Source organism: Oncorhynchus masou, chromosome 6, assembly GCF_036934945.1.
Source record: "Oncorhynchus masou masou isolate Uvic2021 chromosome 6, UVic_Omas_1.1, whole genome shotgun sequence".
In the NCBI taxonomy this organism is placed as follows: Eukaryota; Metazoa; Chordata; class Actinopteri; order Salmoniformes; family Salmonidae; genus Oncorhynchus; species Oncorhynchus masou.
The window spans coordinates 55,810,690-55,828,778 of record NC_088217.1 but is presented as its reverse complement, the minus strand read 5'-3'; the positions used below and the strand labels follow the sequence as shown (position 1 = coordinate 55,828,778).

General features: G+C 41.7%; 1 protein-coding gene across 1 annotated transcript; it reads left to right on the top strand.

The window, feature by feature from the left end:
* The first annotated feature begins 10,429 nt into the window (after positions 1-10,429).
* LOC135542321 (vesicular inhibitory amino acid transporter-like) lies at positions 10,430-16,673 on the top strand. Its single transcript, XM_064969202.1, has 2 exons — positions 10,430-11,263; positions 12,684-16,673. Exons 1-2 carry the CDS (start codon positions 10,853-10,855, stop codon positions 13,869-13,871), a joined length of 1,599 nt encoding a protein of 532 aa, XP_064825274.1. The 5' UTR covers positions 10,430-10,852; the 3' UTR covers positions 13,872-16,673.
* The last annotated feature ends 1,416 nt before the right edge of the window (positions 16,674-18,089 follow it).

The following is an 18,089-nucleotide window of genomic DNA, read 5'->3' as shown; positions in this document are numbered from 1 at the left end:
GAAATTATTTAGGAACTGTGCACAGTTTGGAGAGGTGTGTGGCCACTTGGAGACAACAGTTAGACCTTTCACTCAAACCCTTGTAATCGTTTTTTTTTTTATCTTGCACCTACTGCAAAATGTAAATGAATATTCTTACTCTTATCCAGAGTATTTTCAGGTTTCGTTATTGACAAATGCTGTGAAAAGTACAGTACATATAAAATGCACATAAAATCAACAGTGTAATGTTTGGATTCAGTCTTGTGTCCGGTGAACTGTTGTGTCTTCACCTTTAGTTAGATCATTTCCAAAGTGCTCTCTTTTAATTGCTACCATGGTCATGCATAGAAATTGTTAGAATTATTCTGTTAGAAACATTTCAATTTGGCCCTATCCATATAGGCCAATTTCCACAAGTATAAGGGGTTAAATGGTAGAAAATCTAGTATATATGGCAAAATGACACTTAGGCAAGGGAAATTCCTTTTCTTCATATCATAATGTAAATTTAAAACTTGAGGGTGACAGAGACAGACTACCATGATAATCCTTCTATTTACTCATGTTATAGATTATCTCTGGAGCCTCAGAAGAAATCATTGCACACAAATCAAACACTGTACATCTTTTTTTAACTTCTGTTTCTTATGAACAGAATTGATCAGTTTTCCCCAAAAAAATACAATTCCTCCTCCTAATATTCCTAAATGGAATTTCTCTAGATTGATCAGAACTGCCGCTGATCAGGTTGCAAAAATCTGCCCAGAAACAAACCAAGCAGACACACAGAGGTAGCTAGTGTGTGTTCACATGGTCAGACAGAGCTAGGGTGTGTGACAGGGATTGATGGAAGCTCCTGACCAGAATCAAAGATAGAAGAAAAAGACAAATGAGAGTGGAAATGGGAGCATTCTGCTTTGAATGTTTTATTTATTTTGAGCTCCCAATATCAAGATAAGCCTAAAGCACCAACCTTAGCTTTTTTATTGCCTCATTGGTATATGGGTTATACGTGTCATGAAATACAAAGATTGTTGCCTGTTAGTCTCTCTAGACGGGTTGGCTATCACATTGTACCAATGCTCCAGCAAGGTCTAGGTTTCCCGGGACGAGTTGCCTATTTTAACAATGGATCTGCAGTCAATAAAATAATCAGTAGAAAATATAACCTACTATCTGTGTTTCATAGCTCAATGGAAAAACAGAAGACAATGCAACATGCCCAGCGTTCTCCTCCTCTACCTCACATCAGCAGCTAAACTGTGTCAGGTGCACCTTGTACCTCTGGCGTCTCTGCGATTTCATTAGCCAGTCTAAATTAACATTACACGTGTTAAAAGGGCTCACTTGACCTTTGGATGGGGCCTACTCTCAGTACGCCGGGGAGTGGGAGAGGGAGTCTGAGAAGGCCACAGTATCAGTAGGTCAGTTCCCTGTCTGTCTACCCTCCAAGATGGCAGCGGACACACAGGCAGCTGCTTCTAGCCAGACATCACCTGGGTTCAAACACTATTTGAAATCCTTTGAAAATACTTTTGCTGGGCTTGATTGAGCTTGCCTGGTACAATGGAACCAAAGGAATAGTCGCAAAACTCCACAGCCTCCATCCATCTGGCACTTTAGGGAGGCTAGAGCAAAAACTAACCGTATTTAAAGGATCTTCAAACAGTATTTGAACCAAGGTCCGGCTGCTGCTGCAATGCACCCTGGGGCAGTGCTTGTGTTCCATTGCTCCCCCAAATGAGAGGGCCAATGCTGTTTAAACAGAACACGAGTGAGATCAGAAACCAATCAGTGGTGAGCGACAGTGACACAGGGAGCCCCCAGGGCGAGCAGGGAGAGATGGAGGAGGGGATCCGATATTTCTCAAGAAACTGTAGTAGTACTATACTGAGGGTTGTTGTTTACAGTAAACCACATAGGTATACACCAACATAATTCAGTGTTTTGTTGTACATAACATACCAGTAGGAAATGGCCAAAGACAAGCAGGACAAGTGCAAATATTGTTCTTGGCACATGACATCATACATTTTTATTGTTCTTGGAGAGACAAACCAATCCTTGGGTGTAGAGAGCCTGTTCTCCTGTAGTGTGATTGTGAAGTGTCTGGCACATCAGTACAGGAATCAATAGCTGTGTCTATTCTACTGGGCATGTGTGACTGCGGCTATTATATTGTGACTGGTGGGTGATTTTAAGTGCTTGAGTTTACTAAGTGTGAGTGTGCAGCCCACAATAGACATTAATGACATCCAGGAGTGGCTGTGGCTAGCTGGATGGTTGGACAACACACGCACACACCGACAGAGAGAGAGAGACAGAAATATGCTCGCGAACACACACACACATGCACGCACACAATCAAACGTTTATGAAGGCAACAGATTTTTTTTTATTTTATTCAACCTGACTGAAGCGAAACTAAGGTTGGCTAAAACATTCCAGTTCAGAGCTCTGCTAGCTTCAATTAAACCAAAGGGTTCCCTGGCTGTATCCATCCAGAGATCATCACAGTGAGTGAGCGCTGAAAAAAAATACCTATCTGGAGTTCTGAATGTACTCAATTCGGAGACAATGTGGTGCATTTCAATGGAATCCTTCAGAGTGAGTGTGTCCCAAATGGCACCCTATGTTCCCTACATAGTGCACTACTTTTGACCAGAGCCATAGGCCCTGGTCAAAGGTAGTGCACTGTGTAGAGGACAGGGTGCCATGTTAGACTCACACAGTGATGAGAGGGTGGTGAGTGCTATGCTAATCAAAACGGGGCTTCTGCTAATTGAAACAAGGTGGATACCGCCGATATAACAGCCCATGCAAGATGCTAGAATAAGGTGGGACAAAAACTAACACAACCAGGAAAAAATGACACAATTACAAGGTTTGAGTGCCTTTTGCCTTGAAAGTGGGAGATAGAATCACACCCTGTACGAGTGTAATTGACTTGCTAAATGTTTACAGAAAGCAATGGCCTGAGGTGGGAAAGAATATACAGTATGCAACATGGACTCATTTAAATGTTAGTCATTTAGCAGACGCTCTCATCTAGAGCGACTTACAGCTAGTGCGTTCATCTTCAGATAGCTTGGTGGGACAACCCCATATCACAGGCATAGAAAGTACATTTTTTTCCTCAGTAAAGTAGATATCAGTTGAGTCAGAGCTAAAAAGGGGGGAAGGGGGTAAAGTGCTGATCAACTCCCTGCATTGTTTAACGTACTAACCTAGGACTTCAGATTTTTGACTTGAACAGAATTGACAAGTTCTGAATGGGAATTACTCATCAAAAAATACATCTCAACAGAAATTAGGGGTATGCAGGCAGCTTCAGCTTACTTAGTCAGATACTGTACAGACACCAGGGTGGTGGTGTTCAGTAGGGCACACCATAGCAGGAATCTGTGTTCTTATTGGTCAAGCTTCATGTAGTACACTACCTCCTCGTTTCAAAACGCTTTCTCTCTACTGAACATGGCCCAGGGCTGGGAGTGGGAGCCCAGGGAAAGCTGACGATATAGCAGCGTTTCTCACACACATTCAATATTAATGAGAACATCATGCTTCTACATGATCTACTGTGTCTGTCTGTGACTCACTTCTGTACTCACTACAAGGAGACAAGAGCCATGAGCTGCCACATACACACACACCCACCCCAGGCTCTAGAGCGCCCATGCTGGATTAAGTGTGCTATCCATTGATTATTCCCATTGCCACTAGCATGGCAGTCAATTATTGTACACAAATGAAACTATGTTGTGTTACGATCTCCATGTCTATTTCAATAATTTACAGATTCACTACATACTATTTATCATTCTAACGGCAAAAGTTTGCAATCAGATATGTTTGAACAGTGTGTCAAACCGTTCATGTGGGAGTCTTCCAAGCAGGCTTGCGCGGCTGCTAGGCTTTTTATCCTCAGGGATTCCCTCAGTGTTTGCAGTGGCACCTGAGTAACGGTCGGGTCGCTGTCCACTGCTGTGGTGCTGAAACATCCGAACTGCGCTATGCCTGCTGTCCGTGATGTTGAATCCACCATCGCCACTATCTAGAAGAGGATAAACACTAGGCAAGTGGCCAACCACGTATGGCCTGAGTCCTAGTTGAAAGTGGTTACGTTCTGGGTTATGTTGGTGGTCCTTTCTCGGCAGTTAGTGTGATAAATCAATGGCGTAGTTCATTGTGCCAGCCCCGGGCCATAGCCGCTAGTCCCAACGGACCAGCTGAGTTTATTGTGTTCAAAACGAGGGGTAAAAGGCAATTACAATGTTAATGTGTCGCAGCAGGAAGGTGAAAACCGGGCTGGGGCGAAACGACGAACGTCAAAGGTGATGGAGTGAGCGGAGTCACCCCGGTTTAACAGCAAACGGCGTCTGGGGAGCACGCGGAACCGCAGGAAAAACAAAGCCACTTAACCAGGAGAGAAAACCACCGGCACCGAGAGTAGAGACACCACCCACCACACATGCGCTTTTGATGAGGAAATAGCTAGACCTACTTTATGAAAAATTAACTAATTAAATAGGCCTAAACTAATTGTTATGATGACAATTACAATGATTTTTAAAAGAATCACATTGGTTGCTCTTTTTGAAAATATTATTTGGTTAAAACCACAGTAGCCTAAATGATCTACAGAAAATAATTATTTTAAATGTGTATATGTGTTATTATTTTTTTTAACCAGAAATGCTGTTCCTCGCCTGGTAAAGAGCATACAGGCCCAGCGGGCTAATATAAACCACTTCGTCGGTAGCCCTCTCGGGGCCTCATAATAAGCCATTAAACAAACGCATTAGGACCATAATGAAAAAGCTCTTAGCGTTTACCACCGCACCACCTGGATGCATCTCTGGGGTTGGTTTTCCTGACGGAGACAGAAGCATGTGAAAAGGTAAAATCTATATATATTGCCTATTTTTCTGAGATTGTAGGCCGAGGCTCCTACTCACTTTTCAATAAGTAGCCTTGTCTTTTTCCCCATGCTGGTATTCATTTAGTCAAGATGATAGACCTATATAGGTCGTTATATTATTTCATAGAAATAACACAATGCTTGTTATTTTTCTGTTTGGTTGTAGTAGGGGGTCTATGCATTTGATTGAAGTTGGCAATGCAATTTGCCTCAATATTGGCTAATCAATGAGATAATGCAGTCCCTGCCTACCTGTGATTGTGATGCTAATGTTATTGGATTCAGGAGAGAGAAAAGATCTCTGGATAGGCTAATTCCCTGCGCCGCGCGTGGTCCCCAGAGAGACCGAGTGTCTTTTCAGCTTCCCTTATTAATTGAAGTGTGTTATGTGTTCGTTTCTGCCTCGCTGAGCAGTCTATGATGGGACCACGTCAGTCAGCCAAGGGTTAACGGAAAGGAATAGGCTAAAGTAGGCCTAGATAATGCACTTTCAGAGGCTCAGTCTGGTGGACTATTTGAGACGTTTTTCTTAGGATATAAAATAGGTCAAAGGTGCTACACTCTTGGTGCTATGTAGAAACTAAAAGGGTTATTCGGCTGTCCCCATAGGAGAACCTTTTGAAGAACCGTTTTTCGTTCCATTTAGAATCCTATCAGTAAAGTGTTCTACATGAAACTCAAAGGGGTTCTAACTGGAACCTAAGAGTTCCGTTTAGAAGACCAAAAAGTGTTCTACCTGAAACCAAAACATTTTTATATTTTGGGACAGTTGAAGAATCCTTTTGGAACCCTTTTTTTTCGAAGAGTGTAGCCTTGAATGAAATCATTGGATCATATTACTACACACGTCATGATGTTAGACCTCAATGTTGTTATTGTTATATCATACAAACTTGATGTGACAAGGGGTAACCTACTTCTGTAAAATGGACAAAGCTGACATCAAAACACAGGCATACAGAAGCCTAGACTATGTTTAGCTCGTGAGAATTCATACATCTGTTGCCAGTACCAAGTGCCTATTCCCTTATATCCCAATTGTTTTAGGCAAAGCATGAGCAAGATGCTCGCCCACAGTGCAGTCAGTGCTCTGAGTGCGGTCAGTGCTCCGGCTTCAGTGACAGTGAGCGTTTTCATTTCTCTCCGCTGAGTATATTGTAGGAGACGTCTCCCAACACCATGCATACTGATCCACGTGCCCGCAGCGCGTTCACAGAATAGTCAAGGGTGGTTCACACGCTTTATTATAGAATATCTCTATCTGTCTCTCTCTCACACACACACTTGAGAAAAATATCGTATTTATGGAAACTATACGATTGTTATTTTATAAATGATTTCTGGCATGGCTTGCCATCATTGCATACATGTGTTGGTTGGGTTGTGTTATAGTTCAACCACAAATAAGAATATTTTACAAACATATTTTTTTCAGTGGCTCCTATTGTGCCAATTAGTCATTTTGTGGTTCGTGGAGGAGGAGGGGGGCATGAAGCCAAAGAACCAATTGTGCCAGTTCAGCCATGTGTGTAATGGGGAAAAGGACCGAGCAGACTGCTGCAGAGCCGAGGGTGAAACTGGGGTGGGAGGGGGACTAGAGACACATCGGTGAATGGATGTGAGGAAAGAGGCAGCAAAATCACAATGAGCTTTCGATTGACTCCACCATCATGCAAAAAAATATGGCTTGTGAATATTTTTTCCCCATCCCTGGTTAGGCCTATACAACACACAAGGGTGCTTAAAAAACAATAGAGCATCAAACCGGATTGGCTACGTGCGATATGAGACAAGCACTTCTTGGCTATCTTCACTTAATCTGTATTCTCAACGTGACAACAAATAGTTGAGAATCCTCCTGGGACCTGACATCTTCACCCGTCATTGCCTTCAATGATAGGTGATAAACTGAGCAATGACTGGATAAAATCACTTTCACCTACATGCAATTGAACAGAAAACCAAGAATACTTTCGAATAAATATTTTCGGCCAAACACACAAACACAGAAGCACACAAACACGTTAATTTAGGAACATTTAATTGCTGATTCTATTGATCAGAATTAAAATAGAATATTTTGTACATGTTGGTGTAGCTGCAAAATAACTGCAGGGCCATATCTAAAGACTGAATGGTGGTGGGGGAAATCTGACAGTGAGACAACTCTCAGATTCCCTCGATTTCCATTAACGTTAACTGATGAGTTTTGGGGGTTTTGCACCTGCATAGTCCTGCCATCACACAAAACGGCAATACCACGGTCCAATTCAGACGTTTTTTTTCTCTATATCAAATAATTTCTGGGTAACATTTAATTAACTTATTGTAATTGTTTTCAATTAAAAATGGTCAAAAATTAACAAAAATAGCTTCTTAGCAAAGAGCAATTTTTTCAGACAAGATTTTTGCTAAGACTAGTGGTCTGAGTAGGGAGGGGAAAACTGAAAACGAACTGCTATTAGCAGAGGTGTGGAACTCTCGTTCTTATTGGTCTATTAACTTGTTTACTGCCTGTTGAGGTCACCAGGTAGGCCAAAACTCCATCCCACCTATACTGGCTGAAATGTCACTTTTCAAACAGCTCTTACACTAAAGAAGCATGAACATGATTGTCACAATTTCACACTATTATTCCAACTTCATAGTTTTGATGTATATAAAACATAGGAAAATCACGTTTTTGACTGCACTGGGCTTTTAATATGGTCATGGAACATGAGCGCGCTTGACATAATAATCATGATTTATGACATCATTGAGCTTTTCCTTTTGTGCAGGTATAACGTGTATAAACATTTTTGTTTTGACAGTTTCACTTATATTCTTCGTAATACAAATATAATTAAAAAATATGATCTGCTAATTTCCTGAACGTAAAGAAAAAATATACATCGTTAATAAATAATAGGCTACGAAACAGTCGTTATTTGTAAGCAAGTCTTGCTGTAGGAATCGACCTTAAATTCAGCCCTGAAACCCCCCTTTCTTTTCGTGTCACGGTTGTTCTTTTCATTTTACAGGACATTCAATCAGACAGTCGTAAGTACAGATCAGAGAATGTCTGGACGGGCTGATAACGCTGCCTGTGATTAACCCTTTCACTCACTCTGGGGACCGCGTGTATATCTCTGCCTTCTCTCTCAGCAAAGCAGAAAATACCGATTACGTTTGGCATTGCCATGTGTAAACCCCCCTTTCTCATATATTTTATGGAAAAAACTGTAGGCTACACTTTAAACCAGAATTGTTGTAATTGAGATGGCATAATAAGATTTAAATATGCATAAAATTGCCAATCACTGGTGGGATTTTTAACAATTGTTTTTCATAAGATGTATTAAAGGTATTTTCCTGAAAATTCCTGGTGATGTTTGATGTTTTAGTGTAGCCTATTTTGGGGGGGATCAAGATGCACGTGGCTACTGGGCTGTAGGCTAAAATGCAATGTGAACATACTATGGTAAGCTGCTTACATGGACCCTTCAGTAGGTTTGTATTCCACTGAATATAGTCCAACAGACAGTCAACAAAAATAGGCTAAACCCATCCATGCTTTCCTTCCGCACTCAAACAACCAAATCGGCGACGTCGGTCAGTCGCTGTTTATCTGCGCTTGGTGCTGAACCTCAATCAGAAAATAAAGAAAGCACCAATTAAGTGGATAAAGACTAAAGCGCTCCAATCTCGTCGCCATAATTAGTCCTCTAACTGATGAATGGATTCCCCCATGCCCAGAACAACATGAGGTTTAAAATATCAGAATATCAACAGTCACTCTGTTGAAAATGAGACATTTCTGAGGATTTTAAAGACAAACACATGCCCATTGCATGGAGCTAAGAGAGGAGCATCGTCCTATGTTCCCGCGGACGAACACCAACAAGAGCTGTCAAATCATTTAAAATTGAAGTCTCCTAAATTACAAAGCATTTTCCAAATCAAATTGTACTTTTCATTCAGCACCAAATAGGTTGAACGTAAACTAGGACTAGGCCTAGAAAACTAAACTCATCCTAGGCATTAGAGTCTGTGTCACGCTCTAACGGGAACTCTTTATTTTGGCCCAGGGAAACACTGGAAGGCGGCACACGCAAACGTTCAGTGACGTGAGAAATTAAAAGCTGTTGGCGTGACTTGCTGTGGGGCTATAGTAAAAATGTAGCTAGACATCTAGCTCGATCCTATTTGCAGGCTTCTGCGATGCCCGGTCCTTGCACACTGCATGTGTAGACCTATATAAAAATATTCTTAGATCGCTGAACTTGGAATGACTATTTCTGGCAAGTTATTTGTTTATTATAATTAACACTATTACAAACTAGGCCTACATGTTTTTTTTATTTATTAAATAGATGTGGTATACTATCTGAAACTGTGTGTTTTTAACAACAACAAAAAATGTACACTGTTTGGACTCCGCATGCAGGAGTCAATACTTTTATCTTAATAGTTATAGCCTAGTTAAAGTAAAATCCATGTCCGGGTGTATAGCAATAAACCTGGAGATTATCCCATTGTAAAGCCTGTTTGAACTTCAAACTCTTATCAATCTCAAATAAATAGTTTGCTCTGAAAAGCTATAGTTATCCCAATGATAGGGTATATTAAAAACACATTAAGGAGATAGCTTCATATAAAATATTATCTTGATGACGTACGTTACGGACACAGTAAAACGTGGTATAGCCAATGCATTGATCCTGAAAATGCAGCGGTTATGAACCCAATTTCGAAATGAATTATTGGCTCCGTTTTAGAAACAAAACCAATTATATTAGTTTTCGACTTAGATACAGCCCTAAGGTAGGCCTATCAAGAAAAACGGTGTTCTAACGAATGGAGAAGTGTTGGTGCGTAAAATGCAAGCATAAGAAATAACGCAGAATTTTAATTTATATCAATAGCAAAAAACGTGTTTTTCTCTCTCGATTGGCTATGTGGAATTAACTTCCACCTTACCATCGATAGCCTATTTTAAACAACGAAACAAGAAAATAAGCATTTTCTTCATGAATAAACGAACAATAATTTGACATTCGATCCACATTAATTCCAGTCGGCTAGGCACATCAACTATCGTTGCCACTGAAGACACCCGCGTCCACTTGTCGTAAAAAAACAACAACTAATGGTCAAGCAACAAATATTTGGTCAAATTCTAGTCTGAAAGTTACATAACCCGGTCCAAAGAGTTTATGTTTGTCTCCTTTCAGTTTCCACCTATCTCCTTTTATACACGTAACGTAATGCAAGACTCAAAGCCCCCAGAATGTAATTGGATGTTAGAATGAAGTTTTGTAGAATACGGGGGTGGGGAGGGGACAAGGTACCGCAAGCACCTCCCCTAGAAATGCAGCAAATCTCTCCCGTTTTCTTCCGTGGGGTGTCTACGCGCTCTGGGGGCTGGATACGTGCTTCACGAAGCCGAGTCCTTGTATTGGCAGGCTGAAGATGACACGTACCTCCTCCGTGCCACCCCCAGGCTCCAGCGTACGGCACTGACCTCAGTAACCGCCAAGGAAAACCAAATGTGGAAGCGTTGCTGCAACCGTTATTATCAATAAACGAACTGAATATAATAAATTGCAACAATTTTGCGTAATCCTCTGCGCAATACATTTCCACCCCCTAAAAAAAATCGTGCATCAAGTTCGGACGTTTTCGTCGAGTGCGGTCACTGACTGGAGTGCAGTCACAAGATGCGAAGACGGAGCGCCGACGTCTGAAGGTGAAATGAACCTGGGGATGATCAAGAACAGGAGTACTTTGATCAAGAAGTGGAGATAGCAACTTTAAAAACCATCAGGGCTTTATAAAACCACCGTCCATACTATAGCTTAGTTTTATTCATATCCAGAAACAGAGACGCAATCTAGTTATTGACTAACTATTTTATTTGAACAACAACAAGAAATTGTCCCCGACGGGTAGACAGAGAACGCAACAATGGCACATTTAATCCGAAGCAAATTTCAAAATAAACTGTCAAATGCGGCCACCTCCGTGTCGAATAAATCCACGGCGAAGGTGAGCGGCATGATGGCCAGGATGGGCTTCCAGGCCGCCACAGACGAGGAGGGACTGGGCTTCGCCGCATGCGATGATTTGGATTACGACCACCGGCAAGGACTGCAGATGGACATCATGAAATCGGATGAAATGGGTGGTGGTGACACTGGAGAGGGGAGCGGAGAGGGTGGAGGAGAAGATGGAATGGCGGCTGGGGACAGCCACTACCAGAGAGATGGCACCGGCCCTCCGCTCTCCGCTTCTAAAGCCTCAGGTCTGGGAGAAGAAGAAAAATCACCGAAAATCACCGCGTGGGAAGCTGGCTGGAATGTCACGAATGCAATCCAGGTAAAGACACATAATTAAAACAGCATGGCGCTCGCAGGTGTCCTATCCCACTCATCCATTCAATGATTAATTCGTGTTACCTGCCATATAAAGGGATAGCCAAATGTTAATAAATGTAAGCCTAAATAGCTTTTCTTTCAGTTATCACCAAATTAATTGCGAACACAAATCCCCGGTGAAAAGGCCAATAGAGGCGAAGGCATTCGATATTCAAACAGTCTCGTGAACCCGACCCTAGCCAACAGCAGTGACTGTGTTAAGCCAGAACATAAAATAAATTGTGTGAGGCATCCCGGATGTATAGAGACACTAATATTCCAAGGGTTCCTTATATAAATAAACAAAAATTGCCCGAGCCCAATTCACACAAAAACAACCTTTTGATTTTGGATAAGGAGATGAATTGGGGGTATTTGGAGATAATTGACGTGGTTTGGGAAGGTTCATAACCTATGAAAAAATAGGATAAACTACACACTGTTACCGTAAGAGGTTAACCAATGTGGAAAAAAAGGTAATGCTTTGTTGCATTTCATTAAGCCATACACATGACCTAGAGAATAATGATAAAATATCTAGCATATAAACACAAATATTCTAATTCCATGTACTCTCATAGACTTCCAGTTGACAAAAGAACGTGACGCGTACTGATCTGTTGATGCGGCTTTACGCGCTAACTTGGCTCTGTTGCTCTGGAGCGCATTCATGCAGCAGTTATACTATTCGAAAGGACTGAATCTCTCCTTCAGATCGACAGGTGACCTTCTAGATAGTCATTTCGTCAAGGTCATTTGGATATAAAGCCTAAACTATGCTGCGCTGTGCTTTCCTCGATAGCCTATCATATACGTTATAGCTAGTCTATAGCTCATTTCATCGTTGCATTACGCGCAGGCTATGCGTGTCTATCACCAACAAATGAGTAATAGCGGGTCTGGGACGACCTTTGAAGTGTTAAAATGTACTTGACAGTGTATCATTATGTGGCAAAAAGTCCCAAGACAAGCGCCGTCCCATCAAGCGTTGTTAACGCCATGATCATCATCATGACAGTCACCATTTAACCAGGACGTGTCTCCACCCTATTGATGACTACAACATTAGCTGGAAAGGGCACGCTCGCAGCTAAATGGAATGCCCACCAGAACCCACACCAACAAGCAAGCATGTCACCCATTGAATCATGTACACAATATCTCATAATGCGTAATCCATGTAGGCCTACGTAAAGTGCAATAGTCATTCAACAAATACTCCATTTTGTAAAATAATTATTTAATTGGCAATCCTATATTTACGCCCACCCATCTCCAACCTGTTTAGTTATTATCAACAAATAGCAGGCTACATTTTGTAAACGTTTATCTTGAATTGATCTGGTTATTATGCCCATAAATAACTTCCTGTGTGTTTTCAGGGGATGTTCGTTCTGGGTTTACCATACGCCATTCTCCACGGGGGATACCTCGGACTGTTTCTCATTATTTTCGCCGCCGTGGTGTGTTGCTACACGGGGAAAATCCTCATCGCCTGCCTGTACGAGGAGGACGAAGACGGTCAGCTGGTGCGTGTAAGGGACTCATACGTGGACATTGCAAACGCCTGTTGTCAACCGAGGTTTCCATCTTTAGGTGGCCATATCGTGAATGTAGCCCAGATCATCGAGCTGGTGATGACGTGTATCTTGTACGTGGTTGTGAGCGGAAACCTGATGTACAACAGCTTTCCCACCCTCCCCATCTCACAGAAGTCCTGGGCCATCATGGCCACCGCCGCCTTGCTGCCCTGCGCCTTCCTGAAGAACCTCAAGTCCGTGTCAAAGTTCAGTTTGCTGTGCACTATCGCGCACTTCGTCATCAACATCCTTGTAATTGCCTACTGCCTCTCTAGAGCGCGCGACTGGGCCTGGGACAAAGTCAAATTCTACATCGATGTGAAGAAGTTCCCCATTTCTATTGGAATCATCGTGTTCAGTTACACGTCTCAGATTTTCCTTCCGTCACTCGAGGGGAACATGGTGAAGCCCAGTGAGTTCCACTGTATGATGAACTGGACCCACATCGCAGCATGCGTCCTCAAAGGCCTGTTCGCCCTTCTGGCTTACCTGACCTGGGCGGATGCCACCAAGGAGGTCATCACCGACAACCTGCCGTCAACCATCAGGGCTGTTGTGAACCTTTTCTTAGTGGCCAAAGCTTTACTGTCATACCCATTGCCATTCTTCGCTGCGGTTGAAGTATTGGAGAAATCATTTTTCTGTGAACGAGAACGCACATGGTTCCCAGATTGCTATGGAGGCGACGGAAGACTGAAAGCCTGGGGCCTCACTCTCAGATGCACCCTTGTGGTGTTCACGTTGCTCATGGCCATTTATGTACCGCATTTTGCTCTTCTCATGGGTCTGACCGGCAGCCTGACGGGCGCGGGGCTTTGCTTTCTGCTCCCCAGCCTCTTCCACCTCAAGCTACTATGGAGAAAGCTGCTATGGCACCACGTGTTCTTTGATGTCGCTATATTTGTAATAGGGGGCATATGCGCCATCTCTGGTTTCATCCACTCAATGGAGGGACTAGTAGAAGCTTACAAGTATGGCATAGAAGATTAGCCAAGCCACTGTCTGCTGGATATCGATGTTTTTTTGCACATCCCCTTATAGTGTATAACTGAAATCCCCACTGAGCGCACTCAGTGCATCCCTGCTTACAGAATTCATGCGAAATAAATGCGTGCACCGAAATGCAGTGCAAGCACTCATTTGTGCTCACTCATTACACACGCACACACAGTGGGACAGAGTCTAAATATGATATGGACAATTCAACTTGTAATGTATAAATATGAGAACAACATGCATATCCATATTTTTCAGTGGAGTGAAGGTTTACAATAGTTCAATCGACCTAAACAAAATTGCAAAATGGGACATGTTTCTTCATCTCTCTGTGGTGTTTTCCCATCTTGAGAGACATTTCATTTGAAATGCAAGTATGTGGTTTTGGACGACAATTTGACGGCATCGTGACTAAAAATGGTATAAACAAAGTTGTGCGTTTGATGTGATGGCACTTTCTTCTACATGATTTTCAATGTTTCAGTGGGCAGTGAATGTAATTATTAATTAACACGTTGACATACTATAATGTGGACCTATTATGATGGAAACTACTAAAATGGCAATACATTATAGGCTATCAGCAAGACAACATAAATATAATACATACCGTGAATGATGATACAGTGTGTTAATGAATACTAGGAATATCCCAAATATCTTGGAGATTTATTTAGAAGTCATTTGTATTCTCTCCAAGCGCTATTTCGAAACAGCATTAGCTACATTGAATGTATAATATTCAGACAAAAGAAAAGTGTTCAGGAATTAGGAGGCGGGAAAGAAAACGTTCACTACCTGAAAGACGTGTTTTGGAAATTTGAATAAACATTTAAACACATGGTTAGGCCTAAACACATATCGCACAGGTTATGAAATTGGGAAGAAAAAAAGACGGCAAATGCCTGTGAAGTAATAGGATGTGTCATTATCGTTTGAAGAAGGCCCCACAAGTCCGTCACTTGACCGATATTCGCCACATGATTAAGATCACCATGGAATTCGGTCACTGTAAATTCGAATTTATCCCCTAATGTTTCATATTATAATGCATTTTACTTGTAAACTATACCTTCGAGATTAATTGAAATGATTCGATGTCCGGAATTAAGTGTCTGAATCATACAAATATGAAGAGATCATGAAAATAAGAAAATGTGCATAAAGACATTTTTCATTCTGCACAATCCAACGGTCCTGTGGAAATGTTATAAAACAGTATGTGTAGTGTATTGTGGTTTCAAAAAGATGGAATGTAAATCTCAAATCGTGATCATATATCGTGAAAATGAATATTAAAGAATAAAGAAATAAGTTAACTTATATCATATACATTTGTGTGGTGGGTTTTATGTGATAAAAACGAAAAACCGTGAGAACATGTACACTGAACAAAAATATAAATGCAACATGTCAAGTGTTGGTCCCATGTTTCACGAGCTGAAATAAAATATCCCAGAAATTAGACATACAAAGAAAAAGCTTATTTGCACAAATTTGTTTACATCCCAGTTAGGGAGCATTTCTCCTTTGCCAAGATAATCTATCCACCTGACAGGTGTGGCATGTCAAGATTAAAGCTGATTAAATCAAATTAGCATTGTACCTTGTGCTGGGGACAATAAATGGCCACTTTAAAATTAGCAGTTCTGTCACACAATGCAATGCCACAGCTATGGAGAGCATGCAATTGGTATGCTGACTGCAAGAATGTCAACCAGAGCTGTTGCCAGAGAATTGAATGTTAATTTCTCTACCATAAACTGCCTCCAACGTTGTTTTTAGGGAATTTGGCAGTACGTCCAACAGGCCTCAGAACCGCAGACCTGCGGAATCGTCTGAGACCAGCCACCTGGACAGCTGATGAAACTGAGGATTATTTCTGTCTCTAATGAAGCTCTTTTGTGGGGAAAAAGTAATTGGCTAGGCCTAGCTCCCCAGTGGGTGGACCTATGCCCTGTGGGTATGCACAACCAAAGAATTTCTGCACAAAGAATCAGACACCGTATCAGGGAAGCTCATCTGCGTGCTTGTTGTCCTCATCGGGGTCTTGACCTGACTGCAGTTTAGCATCTTAACCGACTTCAGTGGGCAAATGTTCACCTTCGATGGCCACTGGCACGCTGGAGAAGTGTGCTCTACACGGATCAATCCCGGATTCAACTGTACTGGGAAGATGGCAAACAGGGTGTATGGCTTTTTGTGAGAGAGCAGTTTCCTGATGTCAATGTTGTGGACAGTGTGCCCCATGGTGCCAGTTGGGTTATGCTATGGGCAGGCATAAGCTACAGACAACGAACACAATTGCATTTTATCAATTTGATTGCACAGAGATACCGTGACGAGATCCTGTGGCCCATTGTCGTGCCATTCATCCTCACCTTTCAGCATGATAATGCACGGCCCCATGTCACAAGGATCTGTACACAATTCCTGGAAGCTGAAAATGTCCCAGTTCTTCCATGGTCGGCATACTCACCTGACATGTCACCCATTGAGCATGTGTGGGATGCTCTGGATCGACGTGTACGACCACGTGTTCCATTTTTCTACCAATATCCAGTAACTTTGTACAGTCATTGAAGAGGAGTGGGACAACATTCCACAGGCAAAAATCAGCTGCCTGATCAACTCTATGCAAAGGAGATGTGTCGCGCTGCATGAGGAAAATGGTGGCCACACCAGATACTGACTGGTTTTCTGATCCACGCCCCTACTTTTACATACATATCTGTATTCCCGCATGTTGCGGTTATATTTTTTGTTCAGTGTATTTTTTTGGGATAAATATAATAAAATATGGAAATTTGTTTTGTAGAATTATTGCAGATATAAAATAATGATTCATGAAAATACATAGCATTTCTTTGTTTGATGCGATTGATTAGGGTTATTCCTATGTCATAAGAAGTCTAAATTACAGGAATTCTATGCAATTACATTCCAGACCAAAAAGGTAATGTCTGTCTCTCTCTGTGTGTATGTGTATGTGTGTGTGTGTGTGAGAGAGAGAGATCTAACAAGCTGCACTGCTAACCACAGTGAGAGCAGGTGCACAAGTCACGTGCCATAATTGTTACCATTTGCTTCTATGATGGTCAATTTTAACCAGTAGTTGTCTATGAATGACTGTAGCCTATGTCATTTTTGCTAATGCTTGTAATACCCAAGCCTTATAGATCTAAAATATTGTTATAGGACAGGCGTATTCCAGGCAGGTCACCCGCGATACAAGTCAGTATTTGATGCCCATCCTTGACTGAGAATGTCAGGGAGATTACCTGGAAACCGGTCAATAGCAGCGCTGTTACCTTCAACTCGGTTTTGGTTCCACTAAGGCGTTGTGGACTGGTATGGCGGATGTGCATAATCACATGCGCTGATTCAAAGGTTGCGTCTTCGAATGCAGTGATAGAAAGTTATTTTTTGGTATTTTTTGTTTTAAGCCTATGCCAAACCTTAACCCATACCTTAAGAATTCAGAGTTAATACCTAAACTTAACCTCAACGTTTGGAACAAGTTTGAAATCTGACATATGGGAAACATGGATGAACATCTAATCCTGACGCGAGACAGAGCTTGTAAGGTATTCAACCTGGGGATCACGCAAATATGTTTGTCCCCCCAAAAATGCCCCATTGTTTTTATGAATGTCGCTAGTGACTAAACTCAATTTGATTTACACAACATTAGAAAAGAGGATAATATATTTCTAATGATGTCAACTTTATTTCTCAACTCCTAATAGTGAGCTAATTACACTGACTGGAGTATCAGACATAGGCTTTGAAAAGCACCCATGAGTGGGCCGACCAATTGCTGCAAGTGATGCTGGCTACTGGTAAGCTTTCTTGACATGGACATTTGTTTTGCCAACACATGGCTAACCTTTGTTTAACCATAGCTAAACAGCTGCTATTAGCGAAAATGTGTTTGGAGTTATCTTTCTAGTTAATATGCCATGTTAGAGTTTACACTTCTTCCTGTTATACACTGAACATAAATATTAATGCAACATGCAACAATTTCAAAGATTTTACTGAGTTACAGTTCATATAAGGAAATCAGTCAATTAAAAGAAATTCATTAGGCCCTAATCTATGGATTTCACATGACTGGGAATACAGATATGCATCTGTTGGTCACAGATACCATTAAAAAAAAGGTAGGGGTGTGGAGCAGAAAACCAGTCAGTTTCTGTTGTGACCACC